General features: G+C 33.2%; 3 protein-coding genes across 13 annotated transcripts; 2 read left to right on the plus strand and 1 right to left on the minus strand.

Moving 5' to 3' along the window:
* The first annotated feature begins 354 nt into the window (after positions 1 to 354).
* On the plus strand, positions 355 to 3733 carry LOC112796157 (peroxidase A2). The gene is made up of 4 exons (XM_025838483.3): positions 355 to 664; positions 1162 to 1353; positions 2483 to 2648; positions 3108 to 3733. The coding sequence occupies exons 1-4, from the start codon at positions 440 to 442 to the stop codon at positions 3587 to 3589; spliced, it is 1065 nt and encodes a 354-aa protein (XP_025694268.1). The 5' UTR covers positions 355 to 439; the 3' UTR covers positions 3590 to 3733.
* Positions 3734 to 5182: 1449 nt separating this feature from the next.
* On the plus strand, positions 5183 to 9100 carry LOC112796158 (U3 snoRNP-associated protein-like EMB2271). The gene is made up of 7 exons (XM_025838484.3): positions 5183 to 5815; positions 5945 to 6296; positions 6583 to 6807; positions 7060 to 7279; positions 7509 to 7687; positions 7924 to 7989; positions 8630 to 9100. The coding sequence occupies exons 1-7, from the start codon at positions 5403 to 5405 to the stop codon at positions 8705 to 8707; spliced, it is 1533 nt and encodes a 510-aa protein (XP_025694269.1). The 5' UTR covers positions 5183 to 5402; the 3' UTR covers positions 8708 to 9100.
* Positions 9101 to 12951: 3851 nt separating this feature from the next.
* On the minus strand, positions 12952 to 25120 carry LOC112796159 (uncharacterized). 11 transcript variants are annotated; one of them, XR_011880913.1, is made up of 21 exons: positions 24494 to 24748; positions 24269 to 24407; positions 23326 to 23429; positions 22209 to 22295; positions 22046 to 22121; positions 21901 to 21975; positions 20935 to 20988; positions 20225 to 20284; positions 19913 to 20029; positions 19024 to 19118; positions 18705 to 18901; positions 18028 to 18125; positions 17768 to 17871; positions 17528 to 17693; positions 17282 to 17404; positions 16999 to 17081; positions 16409 to 16550; positions 15639 to 15668; positions 14588 to 14658; positions 13838 to 14465; positions 12952 to 13498 (listed from the first exon to the last, which is right to left on the minus strand). XR_011880913.1 is itself a non-coding variant. In XM_072235021.1 (20 exons), the coding sequence occupies exons 2-20, from the start codon at positions 24305 to 24307 to the stop codon at positions 13889 to 13891; spliced, it is 2298 nt and encodes a 765-aa protein (XP_072091122.1). In that variant the 5' UTR covers positions 24308 to 24407; positions 24494 to 24748; the 3' UTR covers positions 13240 to 13888. The 11 variants fall into 11 exon arrangements, 4 of the variants coding, with proteins under 4 accessions (XP_072091122.1, XP_025694270.1, XP_025694271.1 ...); XR_011880912.1 differs by having other exon boundaries at positions 13594 to 14465; XR_011880911.1 differs by having other exon boundaries at positions 13594 to 14465; positions 14588 to 14661.
* Between the last annotated feature and the right edge of the window lie 1241 nt (positions 25121 to 26361).

Consider the following 26361-nt stretch of genomic DNA (forward strand, 5'->3'; position numbering starts at 1 on the left):
GTATCCCTTCTCCCAACCCTGTTTTATTTCGAGAGATTTGCGTTTTTTTCAAAAGAAAGTGTATAGACATAATAAATCAAAGTATATTAAGGGAAGTTAGATATCATCTAATTTCAAAAGATATTTGCATAATTTATTACTTCTATTTTTTTTTTTTTTTAAATCCCTGTATATACACCTAACACCCTGTATATACACCAAATCAATTAAACCAAAGTTCAGATAGTACACACGCACAGGCTTTCTCAAAAGTTGCATTGCATGTGATTGAAAATTTGAATCACAGATGAAATAAAATAGTTGTATTTATTATGACCCATAGGTGTATAATATACAAACATGCATGTTTCTCTCTATAAATAGGGCCTTCTCTGCCAGGTAAAAATATGAAGCAAACCAGACATAGAACTACGAGTCTTTTGTTGTGAACACTTTAAAAATGAGGTCCTTTCATGTAAGGTTGTTCTGTTTTGTGGTTATGACTATGCTCATGCTTGGAGCACTTCCATTTTCCTCAGATGCACAGTTAGATCCATCATTTTACAAAAACACTTGTGCCAATGTTCATTCCATTGTTAGAGAAGTTATAAGAAACGTTTCAAAATCTGACCCAAGAATGCTTGGTAGTCTCATGAGGCTCCACTTCCATGATTGCTTTGTTCAAGTATGTTTTCTCTTTACTTAATTACTATGCCTTTATGAGTTTTGGTGCCACACTCTTTCTTCTTTAAATAATTCTTTATTATTATTATTATTATTATTATTATTATTATTATTATTATTATATCATAAAATATATTTTTTTATAGAAAATCATGTGTACATTAAAATCTAGTTCTTGTCGGATAGCATTTGCTCCCATTTTGTCCTCTCTTTGAAGTTCTTCTCCACCTTGTATTCAACATCAATAATAATATGGACTTCTCCATACTTTTCCTTATTCTAAAGATTTCTTTCTTTATTTTTCTCTATAATTATGACCCAAAACTAATACTAATATTTTAGTTTGACTTCTAATGTTACTTATGCTATGTGCGTATGTTCTTCCGTGAGACTATATAGATTATAGACTAGGCATTTATAAACACTTATTTATTTGTTATATTTACACTAACAGTCAATTATGTAAAAACATTCCATAATTATTGTTGCTTGTGGCAGGGTTGTGATGCATCAATTTTGCTGAATAGCACAAGTACCATAGTGAGTGAACAAGGTGCAGGACCAAATAACAACTCAATAAGAGGCTTAGATGTTGTGAATAATATCAAAACAGCGGTTGAAAATGCTTGTCCTGGTGTTGTTTCTTGTGCTGATATTCTTGCACTTGCTGCAGAAATTTCATCTGTTTTGGTAGGATCTTGATCCATGCATTTCTTGTTTGAGTTTCACTGGTATAGTAGTATCTAGTTTATTAAAAGGTTTTGTTTTGTAGGTATTATATTATAATCTAATTATATCATGCATGGAAAGTGTTAAACCGGTTTTATGTTGTGAGCTAATAGAAAATTGCCAAGTAATTAATAATTATTACGAAGTTGTGTATATGTCTAGTTTAAATTTTAAAAATTACCCAAAATAGATAAATTATCAACTATGTTTTATGTAGGTACTAGTTACTAGGTAGCACTTTATTCTTTTAATAATATTGTTTTTAAACTGCCCCAAATGGATTAGTACAACCACTACTTTTTTAAAGGCAAAATTATGCATACCATTCCAACTTCACTTTCACTTTATTTCATTGAAAAATTTTTAAATGTCCCTATATATCGGTATTTTTATAATTAAGATCAATAATTAAAAATTACTGAAATATCGATCTACTGATATATTTAAAAAAAAAAATTATTTCATTAGTCATTAGAAATTTAGTACGGATTCTTTATATATAACTTTGAAAAGAAACAAAATATAATTTTTTTGTCAAAAAAAAAAAGTTTTTCACCTTCCAAGATAACAAACTATTAGAACAAAGTACTCTCTAATCTTAAATTTAAATTAAATTCTAATCTAAAATTTAAAATATTTTATTTTTGTCTCAAATATTTTACTTTAATAATATTTTTTTAAAAATAATGTATTAATATTATAATAATAAAATATAAGATGTTTAAGCCAAAAATACGATATTTTTAACAAAAAAATGAAATTAAAACTTAACTCAAAATGTGAGATACTAAAAAAAGAATTTTATCTAAATCCGTTAATATACATTTGGCTTTTGGTCATTTGATGCTATATCCTTTAGAATTTAGATTCCTTTTATTGGGAATAATGTTGATATACTGATCTAGTAACTAAAACAGAGGAAATAAAAATTCGCTTGAAGAAATAAATCATTAGAAGGCACTAACTACAACTTACATATATAATACACCAAATAAGTTTTAATTTCATATATTTTTAGTTTTGCAGATCTTTTTTAATTTTCTGAAAACCTTACTTTCTTGTAAATTTGTACAACTATATATATTTACAGGCTCATGGTCCTGATTGGAAAGTTCCATTGGGAAGAAGAGATAGTTTAACAGCAAACTTTACCCTTGCTAATCAAAAACTTCCGGCTCCAAACTTCAATCTTAGTCAACTTATCTCTACTTTTGCCAATCAATCTCTCAACATAACTGATCTAGTTGCACTTTCAGGTATATGATTTATTTTTTTAAAATAATTATATAGTTGCTTCATCTGTTTTAAATTATATACGATAATATATTGTTAATTTTATTTGAATAGCATCTTTTGTTTAATCTTATTTATTATAATGACACATTTTTATTAGAAATGTAACCATTTATATCTCTCTTTCTATTATCTTAAACTTTTGAAAGAAATGATTTGATGATATAGGATCAGAATTTTTATGATAAAAATGTTTAGAGTTTGATCCTTATTATCTCACATAAAAAGAATAGTATAAGATAAATAAAAAGAGAACAGAAAGTCTATAGAAAAAAAATTCACTCAAGTCCAAAAAAAGCTCTTGCGAAGTGCATCGAATGTGTTAGAGATATGATCATTTATGTTATTAGATCTCAGTCAATAAAAAACGAAGATTGAGTTTATAAATGTTTAAAACATTGTATATGTATGAAAATTTGCAGGTGCTCACACAATTGGGAGAGCTCAATGTAGATTTTTCAGCAGTCGATTATATAATTTTAGCAACACTGGAAATCCTGATCCAACTTTGAACACAACCTATCTACAAACACTTAGATCAATTTGCCCCAATGGTGGAGCAGGGAATACTCTCACCAATTTGGACTTAACAACCCCAGACACATTTGACAACAAATACTTCTCCAATCTTCAATCTCTAAATGGATTGCTTCAGAGTGATCAAGAACTTTTCTCTACAGTTGGTGCATCTACACTTAGCATTGTGAACAGTTTCAGCAGTAACCAAACTCTTTTCTTTGAAGCATTTAAGGCATCAATGATTAAGATGGGTAATATTGGAGTTCTAACTGGCTCTCAAGGTGAAATCAGAAAGCAATGTAACTTTGTTAATGGAAATTCTGGATTGGCTACTTTTGCTACTAGAGTAGAATCATCAGAAGAACAGGGTGTTAGCTCAGCCTAAAAAGATTATATATTCACATACATAAATAAGTCATGTTGTTTGTGGATTGGGATTGATTTTGTATTTGATAGATGTATGGATATCCATTTGTGTTTTGTATCATTTAATTTCCAATAATGTTATATGAGAATCGAGTGTTTTTTATGTTGTTGGATTTTTATGTATATCCTTCTAGGCTTTTGTAGGCAGTAAGTGTTTATTTGGGTATTATTAAATCGATAAAAAAAATTAATGAAAAAAAATATTTTTTATTTTTTAATGTGTTTGACAAATTTTTAATAGTAAAAATAAAAGTACCTACAATTAAATATTTTTTTAAATTTTTTTTTAAATATTTTTTATATAATAAATAAATAAAAAAATATTTTTATATTATTTTTTCTAAACATAATTAATAAATAAAAAGATCTTTGTATATAAGATATTTAAACATAAAATTACTTTTATTTTTATAAAAGATCTTTTTTGAGAATAACCCCCCCCCCCCAACAAACCCTAACGTTAATTAAAAGAGAAGTCATTTGTTAGGAAAAACAAATTGTGGAATTATTTGTCATTTTAGAAATAACCAAAAATAACCAAAATAGCAGTTAATTGACTTAATTATTTTTCATTGACATTTGACAAGGCCTTTCATAATTTTGCTCCACAAAATTCCTTTTTGGGTTGCACAAAGCCCAACTAGGGTTCACCAAAATATTTTTTGTTTTTGGTAATGCTTAAAAAATGTATGAATATATGATTAAGAAAAGGGCCGAAGCCAGCAAAGACCATGGATGAAGGCTATAGAGTTTTGATTGAAAACCCAACCAAATTAAAAATCTCGAAGCCCTATAATCAGAGTAAAGAACTAAAGTTTCGACGTATTGTGATTGAGTTTATTACGGAATATTATGGAATATTTTTCTATTTTAAGATATAAACCAAGATCACTAATTAAGAAATTAAAATACTCACCATTATATGCCAATTTTAATGTTTTATTACTATTACAATCTTTGAATACGCGAAAGAAAGTGAATTAATATACATTAATATTAAATTGTCTATTAATCGATAGAAATATCTATAAAATAGTGATTACTCACTATATTCAGTAGTGGATACATGTGTTATATCAAAAAAGGGTAAATTATTAAGATAGTATTAGAAAATTTATACTGCTGCTAAAATTAATCACAAAATACATAAATGATAATAAAATTTTGAATAATTTAAAAATATGGTAAAAATAACAAAAAACATCATATTAATTTATAAGAGAAAAAGTTTTTGTATTTAGACAATTTATTTATATATTTGATTTGAATTTTTTTTAAATATTTGGATATCTATTTCAAATTAAATATAAAAATTAGAGTAAACTTAGATCTCTATACTTTTATTTTTTTTTTAAATTATCATTCACAAAAATATCACCAAACTTAAAATCATTAAATTATAAAAAAAATTATCTAATAATAGTTACAAAAAATATCGCATCAAAATATAATCCCTAATTTTTTTAAGAATATATCTTCTTGATTATTTTTATCACTTTTAAAATTTTTATACACTTATTTATCAATCATATGTTTTAAAATTATTTTTGTTAGTTATATAATTTTTTTATTAACATTTTGTTAGTTCACCATAATAGGAAAGAAAAATTAGTGAAGGGCAAAACATGTAAAAAGTAGTGAAGTCTTCACGGCCGCTGTATGAAAGAAAGAACCGCTAAAACCACACTTCATTTTTGTTTTCCTCCTTAAACCCTAAAAAGCAGCTACCTTCTCTCTCTCTTCGCATTCATTCATTCATTTCATCAAACACTATGCCTGCAAACAAGAAGAACCGTAACAAACACAAAGCTGCTTCTCACGACCCTTTCTTCGCCAACGATTCACGTAAGCGCCGCAAGCCCAACCGTGACGATGCCGATGTCAATGCCGCCGATGAGATTGACAGCGACTTCGACGACGATGACTTCTTCGCCGGGGAACACGGGGAAGACCTATCCGAGCAGCAGCAGGAGGAAGAAGAAGAAACCGGAGCTGAAGCTCGGAAGAGAATTGCCCAGGACTTCTTGAGAAAGTATCGCGATGCAGCAAAGAAGAAGGAAGATGAAGATGAGAGTGAAGGTGCTGATGAAGACGAAGAAGGGTTCAGAGATTCTCTCGTTGCTGAGAAACTCATCAAGGACCAGCAAGAGGAGAGTGGCAGAGTCAGAAGAGCCATTGCTTCAAGGTTAGAAATTACGATCCCAATGTTTCACTTTCAAGCTTTTGTTGTAGTTTACTAGTTTTAGATTAGGTTAAATGTGTTATGTGTTTGCAATTTTCATGAAATTGTAACATAGGGGAATTTTGTTTTTAGGGTGCAAGTGCCGGAGACTAGTGGTACTGACGGTGGGTTTAGGGTGCTGGTGAAGCACCGGCATTCTGTGACTGCGGTGGCCCTGTCTGAGGACGATACGAAAGGATTTTCAGCTTCAAAGGATGGGAGTATTATGCAGTGGGATGTGAGTACTGGGAAATTTGAGAAGTATAGGTGGCCGAGTGATCCGGTGCTGAAGAGTCATGGATTGAAGGATCCGCAGAGTAAAGCTAAGAAGCAGAGTAAACATGTGTTGGCATTGGCCGCAAGTTCGGATGGTCGGTATTTAGCAACTGGGGGTCTTGACAGGCATGTTCATATATGGGATACTCGTACCAGAGAGCATGTTCAGGTAGCTATTCATTCTTCAATAATCTGCAATTTGTGATAACTATATTGATTTGAAATTTAGCAAGGTCACAGTGTTCATTTTCTTTTTTTGCAATTTGTTTGTTATCTGCACTATTAAGTTATCAAATGATGGAAAACCAAGGGAAATGTAGACCATGTTTCTCCTATGGTGGCATAGTAATTTAGTCAAAGCACAGGCTTCTTCTATGACTGAAGTTATAGGATCTTGGACATTTTTGTTGGGACTTGCAAAGAATGGTTCTTACTCTCGTCTATTGTTTTTACAGGCATTTCCTGGTCACCGAGGCCCTGTTTCTTGTTTGGCTTTTAGACAAGGAACTTCAGAGCTTTTCTCTGGTTCATTTGACCGAACGATTAAGATATGGAATGTCGAAGACAGAACTTACATGAATACTCTATTTGGCCACCAGAGTGAAGTGATAAGCATTGATTGCTTGCGCAAAGAAAGGGTATTAACTGCTGGGCGCGATCATACCATGCAGATGTTCAAGGTACTATGTTTCTCCCCTAAAGTGAAATTTAGAGTATTTGGCTATTAAACAACTCGTATGTTAGATACTGCTTGATTTCTACTTTTCTTTTTAATGCTATTTTACTTTTATCTCTTTCGTCTATGAAAATTTCTAGTGGTAAAATGAAAATTTTTGAGCTACAGACTTCAATTTACTTTTTATGTTTTCTTTCCCTTTCCCCTCATATGGGAGTATAATTTTGTATTGTCTTTTTCTTGATGTGTATTCTAGGTTCATGAAGAGTCCCGTCTTATATTTCACGCACCTGCATCTTCGTTAGAATGTTGTTGTTTCATTAATGATGATGAATTTTTATCTGGTTCGGATGACGGAAGCATTGAGTTTTGGAGAGCAGTGAAAAAGAAGCCTACCTACATTGTGAAGAATGCTCATGCTTTACCAACAGAAAGCACAGAAACTGAACAAATCGATGGTGGAAGAATGCCCAGCGGTAACTTAGGCAAAACCCTAAATATTCTTTCCATACAATATGCCTTGTTCAATCAAAGATCTCCTAAAATATGAATGGTTAATTACAAAGTGCATTATTTGTTGCTTTTCTTCCTAGCTGCAAGTTCTGCAATCTCAATGCATGAATTTATATTATATGTTGTGTTGCTTAGTTAAACTTACCTAGTTACCTTACAATCCTAAAGTAATACTATTATCTTTGTCTACAGAAAATGGTCATCACCATCCCGAGACAGAGCATCCTTCATCAGTATTTTCATGGGTCAGTGCGGTGACTGTTTGTAGAAATAGTGACCTTGCTGCCTCTGGTGCTGGTAACGGTTCTGTTCGATTATGGGCAATAGAAAGTGAGACTAATAATATCAAATTTTGTCACAATGTGCCATTGGTAAGTAAAAGGAAATGCCACAAAAAACAATTGCCTTTTTCCCTGTGAAATTTTGTTCATAAAATTTGTAGTTCTATATGCTAAATCATGTATTGTGCAATTAAAAGCAATTTCCAAAATGTTGAACCACCTACCCATTATTAGATTTGCTGTGCAAATGTTGAGTTTGATTTTGCAGTTGAAAAGCCCACCATGACTCAATATTTTGGCCCTTAATTAAACCGTTTTGCATACAGGTTGGGTTTGTGAATTCCTTGACTATTGCAAAATCAGCAAAGTTTCTGATTGCTGGAGTTGGACAGGTAACACTTTGCTCAATCTGTTTATATTCTGCATGATATCATGCTCTTTCTTTTGATACACAGTTTAGCTCAATGTTCAACTGGCACACTACTTATTTGAGCCTTCCTTGGTTCTACTTTGACTGTAAACAGTTGTTTACAGCTTAGGAATAATGGGAAGTTTTATTGTGCACTTACCATCTATGCCATTGGCGTTCTCTTTCTCTCCTTTTTGGCCTAAACTTTAGCTTTTCTCATTCTTGTATGAATATAACTAAAAGTGAGTATAACCATGGTAGTAAATGAACTTTCTCCTGCTGCATGCAACTCAGTCTAAGAATACTTTGTTTTATATAAGATATAACTATTAACAATGGATTTATGGCTATTCATGTCTGACGAAGCATGGCGTATAAATGATATTTCCTCGGAAATGAAAATTTTCAGGACTTTAAAACGGGAGTCTGTGTGAATTGAGAATCGTCACATTTATTTACTAGTAACTTGTCTGTCTAGTTGTTCCCCCACTATCATTTTAAGTAGCATACGGCTAATTAGATTTTAAAAAAACTATATATATTGATCCCTTTCACTAGCCATTGTTGCTGTACTAGAATTATCGGTTTATCTCCTAACATAAGATGTCTTTATTTACTTACAGGAACCTCGGCTAGGCAGGTGGGGACGAATCCCTGAAGCTCGAAATGGAGTTTCAATTCTACCTCTTAAGAAATCATAAGAGCAACCTCAATTTTGACTAAATACTAAATGCAACATTTGAGTTGATAGGTGTCGCAGATCCCAGTTATATGTATTCCATTACATTTAATTTTTGGCCCCCTTCTTAATAGCTATCTCAGTAGTGTTCTGTTACATCTTTTTGAGTTCCTGAATTTTGATTCATGCGTTGACAAGGCCACGAAGAATTGATAAGGGAAAACCGTGCCATTCAGTTGTCTTTGCTCCCATAATCACATGAAGACGGTGTGATTATCGATGCAGGAAAAGCTCTTGTTGAAACAATTTTGTAGTTATGTATTTGTTGGAAGGGCCAAAGTATGAAAAATGGTTAAGGATCTCTAGATGATTGAGATTAATTTATCACCTTTTAGAGTTATGTGATTTTTACACATTTTCTGGTTTGCTTTTTACATATAAGTTCACTTTTTCGCTTGATAAGTCATTTGTTATAATTTTCAGATGCGTGATTATGTAATGTGTCTTTATACACTAAGTTGGTGAGATGAGATTAGATGAGATGTGAAATTTATCTCACGAAAATCTATCATCATTCAATGGTTGGTTGACAGATGTGTATTAACACAATTGTTACAATCTGTCCTCTTCCTACATAGTAAAGCAACCGATACTTACAACGACTAGCACCTGAGATTAGACAAAAGCTTAGTTGAGGACCTTATGCGTAAATAATTTGTACTAAATACATGTCTGAATGTTAAATGGAATTAACAAAAATCAATTCTGCATTTTATAGATTGCCCATCTTAGTCGAACTAAAATTTACTATTGTGAGTTCAAAATCGATTATACTATTAAGTCATTTTCCGTTCTGCTTAATAATTGTGATTGTTTAACATCAATTTTACGGGGAAGCAAAAACCTACCAAATACTCACTAAAACAAACGGAAGATACCCCGAACTTGAATGATCAAACATTCAAAGCAGTTTAATATCGTACTCGTTTGGAGGGGATGCTTGAGTAGAATGAAAACAAGACGAAGGGAATTATGATTATGGGGGAACTCCAGCTATTCGAAGGGAATCACCGGTATTATTTCGGTGTCTTATTTGTTATTTCTAACGGAATTCATATAATAATTCCGCTGAATGAAAGTAAATAAATAGTCACAGGTGGAGTAAATTCCCGTAGTGGTTCCAAGATTGACGCCGTGCACTAAAATTGTCCATGGGATTCCAATTGCACCAATTATGTCTCTGAGATTGGAAAAATTGTACCATAATAGTCTCTGACCCGTTTTCCGTTAACGATGCGCTGACGTAGCTAGAGGTGAGCACGGGTCGATTTGGTTCGGATTCAAGATGAAATTAGAACCGAACCGATTAAAATGTAATTGGTTCAGTTTGATTCGGATTTGTGTTTTTTTGGGTATGTACCTGAACCAACCCAAACCGATTAAGAACGGATTGGTTCGGTTCGAGTAATTGGATACCCGAATTCATAAAAAAAATCAAATTTTTATCTTAAAAATGCAACAATAACATCAATAGAAATAATCCAAACATGTTAAACACCAAATACATTAAAAACTAAATTCATTAAAATCTAAACATATTAATAGTGAATAATCTTTATCTAATAGAAATACAATTTTTTTAATTAAATACCAATTTTTTTATTTAATTAATATATGACCGGGTTCACGGGTTGGTTCGGGTTCCGCACCTCTAGAACCAATATCCGAACCAATCACTAATAAAGGTCATCGGGTTGGACCCGATTACCCGTTGGTTCCAGAACCAATTTAATTGGTTCGGTTCGGATTCGGACGGGTAATTGGGTACCCGCTACCCGTGCTCACCCCTAGACGTAGCTTGATGACGTGAACCTTTGGTGCCACGTGTCACCTCATGGTTTGGCCACGTGTCACCTCATGATGACGTGTCGGTCAACGACACATGGCATACTGACATGGATGGGTATGCCACGTGTCACAATACTATTTTGCCACGTGTCAGATTATGCCATGTGTCACAATGCTATTTGTCCACGTGTCACCCACTATGTCATCGTTACATGTGCACCAAATTGGTCCCTTACTTTGTATCAAATGACTCATTTTAGTCCCTGAAATTGAATGTCGTGCACCAAATTAGTCCCTTCATCAGTTTTTTCTCATTTTTTTATAAATTTAAAATTCTCATTATATATTTGAATACACTAATTTTAATTTTATCTTTTCACAAGTTATTTAAATACAAGTGTTTTTATAAAATATTAGTTTTAATTATATAATTTTTTCTACAATATTTTATTAAAAGAATTATGTGACATATTGATATTGATTTAATAAAGAGTGTAAATTAAGGGTATAATAATATTCTTTAGTATAATTTTTTTAATATTTAACACTTTAATAAATATTTTAGGAATACTTGATAAGGCACTTATTAACTAATATAAATTCATTATTCCCATCCATTTTAAGAATGTCCGATTTCTCGTATAATTAACTTCTCACTAAATTAATAAGATAGATTTATACTGTCGATTATAATAATTCATTTTATCTATAACTTAGTTAGGTGGCTTTTTCATATATTACACTATTAATCAATATAAGTACTTATTGTAACCATAACTTGAACAGTATTAAAACAGATACAAATAAACACAAGAGGCAATAATAAAGTTTTAGTTTTAGTTAAGATGTACTCTAATGATACAAGTTAACATTATTAATTAAAAAAATTATTATAAAATATATATAATAAAAAATATAATTAAAATTAGTGTATAAAAAAATTAAAAATTTTAAATTTATAAAAAAATGAGAAAAAACTGATGAAGGAACTAATTTGGTGCACGGCATTTAATTTCAGGGACTAAAATGAGTCATTTGATACAAAATAAAGGACCAATTTGGTGCACATGTAACGATAACATAATGAATGACACGTGGACAAATAGCATTGAGACATGTGCCATAATCTGACATGTGGCAAAATAGCATTGTGACAGGTGGCATATTCATCTATGTCAGCATACCACGTGTCGTTGACCGATACGTCATCATGAGGTGACATGTGGCCAAATCATGAGGTAACACGTGTCACCAAAGGTCCACGTCATCAAGCCACATCAGCGCGTCGTTAACGAAAAACGGGTTAAGGACTGCTATGGTGTAATTTTTCCAATCTCAAGGACGTAATTGGTGCAATTGGAATCTCAGGGACGATTTTGGTGCACGGCATTAATCTCGAGGACTACTATGGGGATTTACTTGTTACAGGTGATTTTGTTTTTGAAATTAATTTTCATGCTCTGCAAGTAGGGCTGAAAATCTATATCTTATCAGCGGGTATCTAATCCGTTCTAGTAGGATTGTCTATCCGACCTGCTGCGGGTAGGGTAGGGTGCGGTGCGGGTTTACTTACGGGTAGGATAGGGTACGGGTTCAAAGTATACCTACCCTACCCTACCCGCACCCCTAATATATTATAATAATGAGAAAATTTAGGAGGCCAGCAATTTTTGTGACTATCAAAAGAAAAGTGAATGATCTTCTACCATTGGATGTAATCTCATACCATTAAAAACGGGAGAAGATCCTCTCCAGTGAAAAAGAAAACTAGATAGTATCCAGTATTTAATCTTATCATTCATTGTTCTCTGTCTTATTTGTTTTTGGCCCCACTTCTAGAATTAAAGGTGAAAGATCACACTTTATCCTATCCAATGAAAAAAAAAATGGAGAGAATCTATTTTCATTAAAAACACTCTTGATGGCCAATTAATAGTTACAAAATACAAAACTTATTGGCCTCCTAACACTCCTCTTATATAATATATACATATAAAAATTATGTATGTAGTAAAAAAAGTGAGTGTTGAACATTCAATCTTCCTCTTATAAAAACTTGAAATAATCACTAAATTAGTTAATGATCATATTATTTGTAATTTTATGTTAGATTTTTTAAGATTTTATTGTTTTTAATTTTAATTTGAACTTAATTTTTTATTTTCTACTTTATTAATATGTATAAAATTTAAAATGGTTAAATTTTATATTTGTTTAAAAATTTTTTATTTTTCTACGGATAGAGTCGGGTAAGATAGGGTAAAATTTTTAAAAAAATTTATAATTCGTGAGTAGAATTAGAATAGAGTTCAAATCCTACCTTACCCTATCCCACCCATTGCCAACCCTATCTGTAAGTTTCAAACTTACTACTTAAAAAAATTATTTGGATGACCGAATAAAATTTTACATTAATCATGCATCAAAAATTAAAACTATTTTCAGCATTACGTGGAATGTACAATAACAATTTTCACTATAAACATGTAAGAATCAAGGTTTTACAACGGCTCCACTTTTTCAACCCGACTGAGGAGTAAGTTGAAAAACCATAGGAGTGACGATCTTCCGATCTTCCGTGTTGTTTAATGATGCCAGCGGAGTGACGAGATCGAAGTTAATGATTAGAACCTAAATCATGTATAATACCTGATTTTTATCATCTCTTACACACATTTGCATCGCAGTTATGTGTAACTCGTCACATCAACTAAACAGCCTATTCAAGTAGGTTTTGGAAGGAATTTATACAATATGCTTAAGAAACCAACCAGTACAGGTTTCAGAATCCAGAGTATAAATGTATAATTTTAACAACTTTATTGAGAGCTCAACTACACATACCCTATCTCTTCATTTGTTCCCTTGGAGCACAAGTGCAACTCGCACTCATCAAGCTATCTGGTAGTAACAATCCGCGCGACCTGATCTTTGAGTTAACCAGTTGAGTAAGGGACTTCCCTTCCTATAAAAAATCATATAAGGTTACATTAAGAGAAAGAACAAGACAAGGCAAGGAACTCATTTCCAGACCTAAACACTGGGAATGACGAGACGTACTTTATATGAACAGTTCATGAAAGAGGTGAAAATTCAGTAGCACCCTAACTGGACGAGCTAAAAATTGATATGAACAGGTGAAGAATTCAGTTGCACCTAACAGCATGAGCTAAAGCTCATTACACAGTGAATCTCTAGCTTCAGAACTAGGTGGGGATAACAAATCAATATTTCCTATTAAAAATTGAAAGAGCACACATCGGTGTCCTATTTGCCAGCCAAACTCCAGAATTTATCTTCCCACCTGGTTAAATGTTGCATAGTTAGCCACCCTAGCAATTCACAGGAATTTACATTAGCTACTTGTACTTTCAATCACTTTTTTGTCATCTGCTGTATCCTGCTTCTTGTCCTGACCATCAACCAATTCCTGATCCACAGAAGTAGCAGCATGTAAATCCAGATTTTCACTTTGTGTTTGAACTGGTTCACAGGTTTCAGTGCTTGGTCTCTCATCAAGAGATTCTGATGGTTTAGTATCCACTGGTTCATCCTTTGTAGGCGGATCACCAGATGAGTCAGATGATGGCTTAGTTGTGTCAGGATCTATGGTCCCTGATTTGATCTCAGGTTCTCCATTGGGAAGACCAGAAGGGTCACCAGCATCAGAAGACTCCCTCCATTCAACCCACTCAACTGGTTTTTCAGTTCCGTCATTTTCTAATTTTTGTATTGCTTCAGGTGATGATGTTGCAGTGTCTGCTAACTCCTCATCTTCACCCCCAGTTACATTATCATCTCTACTGGTATTGATGGCACTCTCCTCAGCATTAGGTGATGAAGAAGCAAGAGAGGCAGTTGAGCGCTCATTGACTGCCCGATCTCTATCCTCCTCGAAAGCAAACCAGTTGGAATTCGTAAAGAGAGACCCACTGCAAGTGCCAAGGTAAATGTTGAGAAAAACAAACGAAAGCAAAATTAACATAACAGAAATGATAGTTCATTCCACTTAGAAAACTGAAATAATAATGACAAAAAAAGGCACGCCATTCACCTTTCATGGTCCTCTCCCAACCGTAAAGAAGAAATAACCACCTCTGCAGATTCATCATCAAAATAGACATCCTGCTATACATAATCATTAATTTCAGAAGCTTCATTATGGTCACGAAACAAATCTAAAAAGAAACATAAGAAGTGAAAAAGACAATCATGATAATCACAATTTAAAAAAAGAAAAGGATAAAATAAATTGTGCAGTGACTGCAGAGATTTGTGCAGGTGAAAACTTAAGATATACAGAGCTGGGATTGAATTCCAGAATACACACCTTGTAGCTAAGATCATGGAAACAGACATCCACGAATTACTACTACTTCTACCAACCCAAATGGTTGGAGACATTATCATAGGCCACAACAAAAAAAATACAAAATATACAAAGGGCTTGTAGAAAAGGCATAAACTATGGATATTCAAAAGAAATGTAGAAACATTAAGTATTCTCGATATTGAGGCACTATTATTGATGAAAACTCACACCAAGTTGGTATAGATAGTCTCTTTGTATTGTCATACAGTTCATATATATTCTCTATCAACGAACAAAAATAGCTCAAATTGGATTTCAACTTCCTCATATTCCCTTCTTTCTTAGGTTGATCTATAATTATTAATATCAAAATAGCCAATTCAAGCAAAGACTGCAAACAGTAAATTATAAAATAACACCTAGAAAATGCACTCAGTCAAGAAATTCACAAGAAAAACAACAAAGCTTAAATTCCAATAACCCACTCACTATAAGATCAAAAGTTTCCCAAGGTTAGGTGCATTAAACAAGCAGTCTAAAGCTGCTCATATAACAATATATGGAGACTGGAAGATCAAACATCTATGCCTGTATTGTATGCACAACATACTTGAGAGGTGAATGGTGAACCTAACTAATGCCCTAATGTAGCACAAATCTTGCACAAGACATTACCTTTTCCATCTAGGTTTAAATTGTTCATGTGAGAACATCCAAGTAATTAACTTCCAAAAAGGTAATTATAAATTCAGTTCACCACAAGTCCTAGTACTGAGGAAAATAAAAAGCATACCTCATCATCTCGTTCAAGCGAGCCATGAACCTGAAACACATTTAGGTCAAGAATTAAAAACTATAGAAGACATTATGTTGATAAGTAATGGTACCAAAACAATAGTAAAAAAAGCAGGATAATAATTGCCATTGAACTTTTGGAAGAAATTAACTATCAACCACTACAAAAGCAGTAAGCGGTCCATGAGGAAAACATGCAAAAAGCACAAACTGACTATTTGTTGGAAAACTTTCATCAGCAATTTCACAAAATAAGTAGCAGCTGGTGAAATTAAGAAGAGTTTATTAGCAGTTTTCAGTAAGAACCACAATTTCCATTAAATTAAAGAACCTGAATAACATGCAAATTCCAAAAAAGCTGAAAAACTATGTGCTTTTCACCCTGCTTGGAATTGATTATAACAATGGAAAAACTGTTGCAACTCACTTTCTCGTACACTTGTACCTACCAGACAATTTCATAAATTACTCTTTTAGGCCTTCTTGGACCCAGAAAAAAGCTGTTGCATTTGAGTTAAATCACCTGATATTTTGACACTCCACACAACTTATCATTTTAGGTATTCAGTTTACTTCCAGCCATTTTTAATAAGACTGTTTAACTGGCAACAATAATAACAGATCAAAAACCAATACTATTAAGTTGATAAAATAAACCTTGAAATGCTCTTATGAAAAATTATACATGTTTAGTTTCAAAATAAAGGCCTATAAATAATGACACTAAGAAAAGCACATTCAGCTTTGGACTAATGTAAGCGACTTTACCTCTTCAATGTCTTCATTATTGTAAATACCATAACGGAAGGCCTGACTTAGGTTATTTGCCAAGGCTGCAACATCATAGTCCCGATCCTGGTAATCATCCTCATCACTATCCCTATTCCTGTCATGCAACGCTGTCGGTCTCCTGTAACAACCAATTTGTTTATAGTTGTTAGAAGACAACAGACATACATAAAACTGCACTTTGTGACCCACACTAAGATGGAGACTAAAGAGTTAGAAGAGAACCCACACAAAAGCCGCCACAGGTCATAACCCCAACAATTATAAGAATTTATTTTCAACGACAAAAAAAGTCACAGTCAAGCTCTTTTGGTTTCAACGCGCACACTGTGTAATTCTTTTTTGTAGCAGGATAAAAAATGAGTGAATGACTACAATCCCACAAACTTCAAACAGATGGTAGAGTAATATTCACAACGGAGCTAAAACACTCAATAGGATCTTTGCCATCGTAAGTAGCATGCAGTCATCCAGGAGGGGGCAAATTTTAATTTAAAGCTCATTTAGAGTGCACATGCTGATCAACCATTTGTCAGAAAGAATATGGAGCTAAGACAAATAGAACATACCCACATGCCCACTGATAGACATTTTCCACAGCATTCCGCTTTGATAGAATGTTCATGTACCAATCTGTCCATTCACTGTATCTCTGCGAATACAGAAAAGTTTGAGAAAGGGAGCTCAGGATAGACAGTGTCAACATTCATTCTATGCAATTAAAAGCTAAAACAACAGACATTCACTTACTGAAAAAAGCTGGTTGAACAATAGACATCAAACAGTATAGCCATACAAGTTTAAGCACTATAAAATCCTACCACAATAATTGCTGCAGACATAGTAACAGACCTGCAAATGTTCCTGAATCACACTGTTGTTATTGCCAAACTGGACAAGTTTGTTAGATATGCGAGTTAAGTGTCCTATGCTTCCTATCCTAGGTGGTGCTTTGTTTTCAGCATGTGTTGTTGGCTGCAAGGTATTTGCAAATAAAAATCGGATCATTAAAATGTTATTCATCTATATACAGATGAACATATTTAAACAAAAAATTTGTTCAGGGAGACATGAACTATAGAAAAAATGCTGATGCACCTTGTTTGCACCAGATTCCAACGTGTTATGTTTTTCTGCTTGAATAATTCGCCCAACAAAATCACAATCACGGAGAAGATGTTCCACGAGAAAAGAATTCTTACTCTCCAAGCATGAAATTATGATATTTTCAACATGGTGATGCAAAAAGTTATTGTATGGGTACCTACAATATTCAGTGTATTAGCAATAAAATTGGATAACTCTACCCCCACAAATAACAGAATTACTAAAACTTACTCAAAGAACAAGTCTATAATTCTTTGTACTGCTCCAAGATCAATCAATTTCTTTTCAGCAGCTTCACTACCAACAGTTACCAAGACCGATAGAAATTCTACAATCTGAAAGGATGTGTTCTATTAATAATTTAAAATCAAAGCAAAGCTAAAATTACCATTCAACATCTTCAAAACCATAGTTCAGGGTTTAAAATAGCAGTAGCAAAGGTCAACCACCAATGACTAAATCTCAAAAAGCAATGCATTTTGTCCACATACCTTCAAACGATGTTTTCCGAGAGGTGGTTGTAACTTGCCAAAGGTGGTTAGCAACTGACTTTCGGCAGAAGAAATATCCAAAAGCTTGAGTAGATCACCTACAGAAAAGAGACTGATGAGCATTTATTTTCTCCAGCAGCTTTCAAAATAAATCATGAAAACAAGACAAGTACACATGCCAAAACTAACTTAACTAATTGAAATGAACCCACTTAGTACAAAACACTTGTCAAATATTAGCCATAGCGCCAAAAGCAAATGAGCTTAGATGGCATTCCATACCGCCCAAGTCAGAGATAAACAACACACAAAGTCTTCATTTGGATGGGTCTAATCTAGGCAGTTAACAGGAATATAAGAACATGGTGAGTTCCCTGGAAAGAGGACTGAACTCAAACCACAGCCATTCAGTTCCTCTCATTTCAAAAGCCTTATTGCAGCCATGGTTCAGGTCTGTTTTCAATCCTAAACTAGACCTATCGAAAACTCCCTAACAAGCATCATAGTGGTGAAGGCAGGTTGGCTGACATCTGTCAACATCATCTGCAATAATGGCACTGGGGTAGCTATTAAAGAACATTATTTTAGACCTCATCTGTTCTTATGATCCTAAAAAGAATAAAGTTTTCTAACATCAAACATGGAAGTAATAGGTTCTTTCTGGGAAGAAATTTTACCTAGGTTCTCAAGCATGCCATCTACGGTTTCAGGATTTGCAGTTACCGTAGAGCCATTATTCATTTTATATGCATTAAATCCTCCAATAGTAAGTTTCTTAGGATCTAGCAAAGATATACATATGGACAGAGAGTTAACAAGAACAGATTTTGGCCGAGAGTCCTCCAGAGCATGCCGGAATAATCTTCCTATGAAGCTGCAGATAGAAGATAATATAAGATATTAATAAACAAAGAACACTTAATGTACCAACCTCAAGTCCCTAAAAAAATCAATATATGGTAGCATTCGTTTATAAAAGCTGTCTTGGGGGTCTACCTCGGGCTTTTTATTTTGGAACAAAGCCCTGCTGGAGCACATCGTGTAATAGCACACAGGGTTTCTGCTGCATTAGCATGCACCTCAGGAGAATCCTGTAAAAACCACAGTAGAGGAATGTACTGTTAACATCATTCCCTAACCTCATTTCATAAAGAGAAATAGAGAATACGGTTACGTGCATTATCATTACACCATTCACTCAAGCTTCTCAGCAATAGGTCAAATGTTGCAGGGACCTTTTGATTACTAGGATGTTTGCTCAGAAGGTAAAATATGGTTATTTCTTTCTTGGATATTGTTAAGATCCAATTGCAAGGCATGGGGACTTGAGTCCCACATTTAAAATATAGGAGGTTAATTGCTGGTTTACAAGCCCTTGATCTCTGCAACCCACTATGCTAGGTTTTTGTTGTGTGATTCTTCCCAAGGTTCTTATCAATTGATATCAAAGCCTTCCACCATGACTCTAAACTGAAATGAGGCAATGTGAGTGGTGTCTAACAACATCATAATCTTCCACTAGGACAACTCCCCTGGCTTAGTGCACAACCATCCTGTAGGGGCACTAGGGCTGTGAAATTATGTTAGGATTCATATGCAAGATATGCAACTTGAGTCCCATTTCAGAAGTAGGGATTTATATAGCCTTGTGCTCTCTAACCACAATAGCTAGCTTTTGTGGAGCGGTTCTACCAGTTCTTATCAGATTCTTGAGAATAGTGTGCTTGATTCATTTATGGTTTTTCTTCATTTATCTTGGTGTATATTATCTTCTTGCAAACAATATACATTTTTAATTAAAAAAAATATCCTACTCCCGCATAGTAGCATATCCACAACTGGGTTTTCCATATTTATAGATATTTTGAAAACCAACACTACTTACTGAAGAACTGAACTTGTCAACAATCATATCAAGCACATCGGTGTCTTCAATCCACTTCATTGCATCCACATGATTTACATACATGTGCTCATCAGCACCAATCAAGCGTATCAAAACCTGGGTTTTAAGGGACAGAAAAAAGAAAAATTATTACCAACATAACAATTTACTTGCACACTACAATACAAGGGAATAGAAATCTTAGTTACCCATGGAAGTAAATATCTTTTTAAGACAAATAATATAATGCATGTGACTAGCAAAAGTAATATCATTAAAAAAATTCAAATATATTTTGTGCCATAAACCAACCTCCATAACAGATGTAATTCCAATCAAATCGACTAGTTTATTCACAATTTCCTGGTGACCCTGGATAGCCATAAGGACAACATATTAGCAATTACAACTACACAGAAGCACAGCAATATATACCACAAAATGCAGAAAAGTTCAGTCCTCAACATTTTGAACTTTCAAAACAATGACAAATAGTTACAATTAATTCATTATGCAACACTAGCGGCTTAAAAAGGACACTATTAGATTTTTTTTTTTTTAGGTATCTGTACAATGAAAAGGAGGAAGATAAATAATTTGCATAGAGGAAGAAAGCTGCATTTTGAGGAAGTGATTAAGAGTTTAACGACTGTTACTTCCAAGCATGGAAGGGATGTGAAGTAGGAAGAAGAAAATAGAATGAATAGTTACCGTTGGTTGCTTCTAAGAAGTGGGTGATGGTGGTTTTTTCATAGGAAATAGATAGATGAAATTTGGCACAAAAATTGGTCAGGCTCCTTCAAATATGGTATAGATATAGATGTATAGATTTAGATGTACATATAATAAATCCTCAAGAGAGGACAAAGAGGCAAAACTTGTAATTATCATAACAATTAATTAGCAATATTGAAAAGAAAATGTCTAGTTCTGCAATAATCACGTCCACTATATGCTTCAATGTGATACAGAGATGTTTCTATGTGGAATAAATAAATAAATAAAAGAAGGGGTGGACTTACTTGAACATATTGCACAAAAGGAACTGTCTTCCGTAACAACAGGCATACAACTACCTAACAACATAAGAACTTGATAAATATGCACCCAAGATTATTTGTTTAGAAGATATTATAATAAATTAAAATGAGCGACAAGGAAAATAAACAGAACATAGTTATCAAATAATTATTCAAATTGTAAATCAAGAATGACATTGAATCAAAAAAAAATTAGAAGAAATTAAAGAATAAGGAGTGAAAAGTAAACCTGCATATATATCATAGATCATATACATAATGTATATGCGGAATATACCAGAATTCTGTGTTATATCACGGCAAAATACTAAATGTACTAATTTTAAACCATATACCACAGGCAGGATATCAAAGAATTATAAGATTATGTTATATCCCATCCTCCTCCTTCGCTCTAGCATTTTTTCCCCTTTATAGAACTTCATCCTTTGCTCTATTCTTCTCACACCGCACCATCACACAAGGGACATACTAAGTCATGATAGGAATTTTGCCCATCTGTCCTTAGTTTATTTAAGGTAAAATGTGAAAATTTCAGGGTCTTTTCGGCTTTGGATCATGTCAGGTCTTCATCACCAACTCAAATTTTCTAATGCAACCCAGAAAAACTCAAGAGGACCCTGAATCCTAGAACATGATTCATGCAGCAATTCACTCTCCAATTGGGATTGTCTGTGTCGCAAATCGTATCACACCAGTCAACACAAATCACAAACCACAAGATTTCTACAACTATGAAACATACTGCTAATTTCTAATTTTGTAGAGCAAGTTTAGACCAACTCAACCAGCATTAGTTTTGAAATCACAAATAAGTTTGAGGTTACAAAGCAGAATAACCCTTTGTGCGAAATTTTACTTCTAGTCAAGCTCAACTCTTCCCACACCAAAAGTAATTTTTACAGTGACCAAGCATGCAGTAAAATTCAAATCTCATTAAATCAGTACCTTGCAAAAATATCCAGCAAGTAAATTGCCATGAGAGTGATCTGGCTCCAAAAAGGAGAACAACTTACTCATCAACTGCCCAAAAAAAATGAATCAGATCTTCTCAAAAATAGTGAGAAAAAATCATTTAGATATAATGTCTTACTTCCTCATCCTCTACAAGAGTTGTGAGTATAGCATCAACTTCGCAGGTGAATACCTCACAAGCAATAAAAGGGAACCTGTTACAGAATAATAGGAAAAACATGTATCATTACAAAAATCTACCAAACAGGAACTTAAAGCAATATCCAATCCAAGCAACCTACTTGAAAGTTCGCTTCTTTTCAGCATCCTCAGCAGCTTCTTCAACAATGTAACGTATCAATTGTTCAACCTGTGCTTTTCCAGACAAACTGCAGTACAGCAGTAGACAACATAAAACCATTAAATGAAAAAAGAAAAACAACAGTACTGCACCAATCAGATAGAGGGTAACCTAACTGTCTTGGGGTGGGGGTGGGATAGCCAAAACCATCAAGAATGACCAAGTTTAAAAGTGTTTTCAATAAAAATAATTTGAAATAGGACATAATGATGTCATTTCATCCATACTGAAATAGGACATAATTTGAAATGGGACTTTGTTGTTTCACTGTAACAATTGGCCAATCACATAGTATAGTATCAATAAGGGACTAATTTATCTAGAACACAATTACACAACCAATATCAAAAGTTTAAGTATACGGAGTTAAAATCATAGGCAGCAAGAGACGACATTAAGGAGTTTACTAGACAAAATCTGTGTCTTTTCCTAAGTGGCTGTTTCAAAATGTGGTGTTGTGGATTGGGGAAGGGGGGATGAAGAATCCACCTAAGCATCCATAAAATATTCTTACCAAAAAAAATTACACTAAGATACTTCATTAACATCATCCTACGAAAATTAATCAAAGCAGGAACAATAAATAACTGAAACTGCAGTATGAATTAAGAAAGTCAACTAATAACAAGGTTAACGGAGTTATTCAATTTATCTTTTCACTGTGTATATTTTAGTCTTTGGTTTTCAATTATTTCATTGTAGACCCATAATTACCAATAATCTATGGTGTTTTACTATTGTCATCATGGCAACCTTTCATCTAAATTATGTCACCAAGCGACAGATCACAATGAAAATATGTTAATAAATAATCATGTTAATATGAACGGCTTTAATTATTTCAAGCAAGTCTCTTGTCATACCATTCCCACCCATAAGCAGTATTCACAAGACAAAAGTAATTATTCATAAGCTGAGATCTTAAGCTGTCTAATGAATAATATTATAGTTCACTACATAGAGACCAGTTTCGTCAAAAGAAAAGCAGATAAAACGACTAAAACAAAGCCAAAAAAATTCTAATAAGAAATTCATCCTAACAGAAATAAGAGTATTACAAATTTATAAGGCGACTATTAAGAGCTTTGCATTCTTGTATAATTTCATCTTCATCAAGTAGTTCTTCCAAAGTGAAATTGTCCCTATCCAAAATGGTCTCCACCTGCAATATAATACAATACACATAACAAATAATAAAATCACTAACAAATTGAAGTTAAATCGATTTCAGACTCCCAAAGAAATAAGGAATAAATGCAATCCAAATTTTAACTCTAGACTGTAAGGTTGCAAGCTTTCCTACACCTTTGAGAAAAAAAGATGTTATTTGGGATGAATTGCGTCGTTGTTAGTTGTGAAAATAAACCTTTTCATAAATTACAATGCAGCAGATTTTGTATATACTACTACTGTTACACTGATCTTACGAACTCAAAACATCTCTGAATTCATTCAAAGCAAATTTAAGCCAACAACCACCTCTCAGTATCGTTGGTTTAGTATAATATCTACAAAGAATTCCCCCAAGAGAACCTAAAATTCATGTGACAGTAACAACAAACAGTAAGACGTACAAGAAATCCATCGCCGTACTATCCAGGCAGGGATCTTCATGCACCAAACAAAACATCCAAGATTATGGAATAGTATATCAAATTTCAAAAACATCATTTCATGTAACACTGCGCAAATTTCACCACCAGAAAGAAAAATTCACATCGACCAATCATGGCAAAGCTCCGATCACTCTGATTCTCACAATAGCAACAGCATCAGATTCCACAATCAATCATCCAAAAACTAAATCAAATCAATCGCATAGTAAATTAATTGCAAGAACCCTCCGTACGGCCACATTTTCCATAGAACCAAACGGAAAATCAAATCAGAGCAAAACACCACATAAATTAAAACAACCAACAAATCAGTGCACTAAAGCAGCTTGCAGAACAACGCACAAAAATCGAAGAAGTATATGAAATGAGCGAGTACGGAACTCACAGGAGACGCAGTAGACAAGCCAGCCATGCGCCAAAACATCTTGAATTCTCAGAGGAGGAAGAAGAAAGAATCGGATCTGGCAGGGCGCAGAAACCCTAGCGGCTCGGGTTCCCAAATCGAATCAGGAACGGGGAAAACCCTAGAATCGGGAACAGCGAGGAGGTTGGATAGATCGAAATGGAAGCGAAAAGCAGAGAGAAAGAGAGAGTGAAAACCAAAAACCACCTTAAATCGCGGGAGAAAAGATTGTTTACAAGCAAATGAATAGCATAGCACTGCAACCTTTCATCAAAGCATTCATTCGTATATATATATTTACTGTGAATGTGAATTTTGAAATTTGCATAGGCTTTATTAGCTTACTCTCTTATTCATTTTGATTTTTCTTTTTCTCTCATTTGCACACATTCTTTTTTTTTTTTTTTTTGAAGAGGGAAAAAAATATTTCTCAAAAAAAAGAAAAACACACAACAAATTTATAAAATCATTTTAACGAGAATTACACAATATATATAATTTTATGAAATATGTTCTATTTTTTATTGATTGGTTCAATTGTTTTTAGAATTATTTTTTTTCAAATATAATATTATATACGTAATCTTAGGAAAAATGAGTTCAATTTATGTGAAAGACTTTAGATAAAATAATAATTTGATGTGATTTTGTATGAAATTGAAAAAATGATGGGTAAGGAAATACAAAATATCATGAACTGTTTATGGCTTCTCCTCCAAAGTTGGAGGATTATTGTTGTCCACTTGCTAAGTCGCTAACGGGAAGCACTCAACGTGTCTCCAAATTTTTGGATCACACTTTTTTTTTTCTCTGATAAATTTTCATTCTTCTGTTGATATAAAATTTTGCAATCATAAGATAGTCAAAGAAAAGCTATCGTCTAAGTCTAACTGGGACAAATAAATAAATAATAAATAAGGAAAAAACTATGGTCTAATATAAAATAATTAATAATTAATGTTGAAATGATCAAATTATTCTCTCAAAAATTAAATATGAATCAATTTAGTCTTCAAATAATTAAATGCTTCAATAATTTAGTTTCTAAAGCATACCACTAAATTAAATTATTATTTTGTATAATTTTGTTTGTGTATCACTGTTAAATATTACATAATAAATTGAAAAATGACATATAATCAATTAAATTTATATGTCTATATTTATTAATGACATGTGAGTGTGTGACAAAATTAACATAATTTGTATTAATCTTTTTTTTTTTGAAATCAAATTGAATTGCTGAATTTTTTAAAAAACAGGTTAATTTAAGCATGATATTTCATAAGTCTGTTTGAAGATAACCCTCTAATCTATCTCCTTGCAGCATTTATCGCCAATCAACATCATCAGTAACGTAATTAGGGGTGGCAACACTACCCGAACCCGCAGGTACCCACCCCGCTCCTACCCGCTCGGGGCGGGTAATTACCCGCCCCCGCACCGGGGCGAGTTTTAACGGGGCGGGTTCTTGGGCGGGGCGGGGCGGGGTCGGGTTTAGGTTGAACCCGCCCCGGTATATATAATATATATGTAAATATATATATTTTTAATATATAATATATGTAACATATATAAAATAATTAGTAAAATGATTAATAATATTATATCATATATAAATTTTTACTTTAATTTATATTATGTATGTAAATGGTGGTTATATAATTTTTAAAATTTAATTTTATTTGTTTGATTTAATAATTATAGGGGCGGGTTAGGGTTTAACATTTTACAACCCGCGGGTAGGACGGGGCGGGTTTGATGCGGGTTTTTTGTAGGGCGGGGCGGGGTCGGGTAGAGCAAAAACCCGCCCCGTTGCCACCCCTAAACGTAATTTTGCAGTGAATACGATAAATACAATAATTGTGTAGCAAAACAATGCCATCTTTTCTTTTTTCTTTTTTTTATAATTATCCATGTAATAGTTAAACCTTAAAATGGTCTTTGTAATTATATTCAAAATTTTAAATAATCCCTAAAATTAATAATTATCTATTTTTGTCTTTGAAATTGCAATCCAAAACCAAGAGTCGTCCTTTAGGCACATTCCATTCATTTAGTACCATCGGAAAGCT

This window comes from Arachis hypogaea, chromosome 4 (genome assembly GCF_003086295.3).
Source record: "Arachis hypogaea cultivar Tifrunner chromosome 4, arahy.Tifrunner.gnm2.J5K5, whole genome shotgun sequence".
NCBI lineage: Eukaryota > Viridiplantae > Streptophyta > Magnoliopsida > Fabales > Fabaceae > Arachis > Arachis hypogaea.

Coding starts and splice junctions, on each gene's coding strand:
- LOC112796158 (XM_025838484.3), top strand. CDS start 5,403: ATGCCTGCAAACAAGAAGAACCGTAACAAACACAAAGCTGCTTCTCAC. Junction 5,816..5,944: donor AGAAGAGCCATTGCTTCAAG/GTTAGAAATTAC, acceptor TTTTGTTTTTAG/GGTGCAAGTGCCGGAGACTA. Junction 7,688..7,923: donor TTTGTCACAATGTGCCATTG/GTAAGTAAAAGG, acceptor TTTTGCATACAG/GTTGGGTTTGTGAATTCCTT.
- LOC112796157 (XM_025838483.3), top strand. CDS start 440: ATGAGGTCCTTTCATGTAAGGTTGTTCTGTTTTGTGGTTATGACTATG. Junction 665..1,161: donor TCCATGATTGCTTTGTTCAA/GTATGTTTTCTC, acceptor TGCTTGTGGCAG/GGTTGTGATGCATCAATTTT. Junction 1,354..2,482: donor CAGAAATTTCATCTGTTTTG/GTAGGATCTTGA, acceptor ATATATTTACAG/GCTCATGGTCCTGATTGGAA.
- LOC112796159 (XM_025838485.3), bottom strand. CDS start 24,307: ATGTTTTGGCGCATGGCTGGCTTGTCTACTGCGTCTCCT. Junction 17,694..17,767: donor ATTATAGACTTGTTCTTTGA/GTAAGTTTTAGT, acceptor TGAATATTGTAG/GTACCCATACAATAACTTTT. Junction 17,082..17,281: donor TGATTCAGGAACATTTGCAG/GTCTGTTACTAT, acceptor CTGTATTCGCAG/AGATACAGTGAATGGACAGA.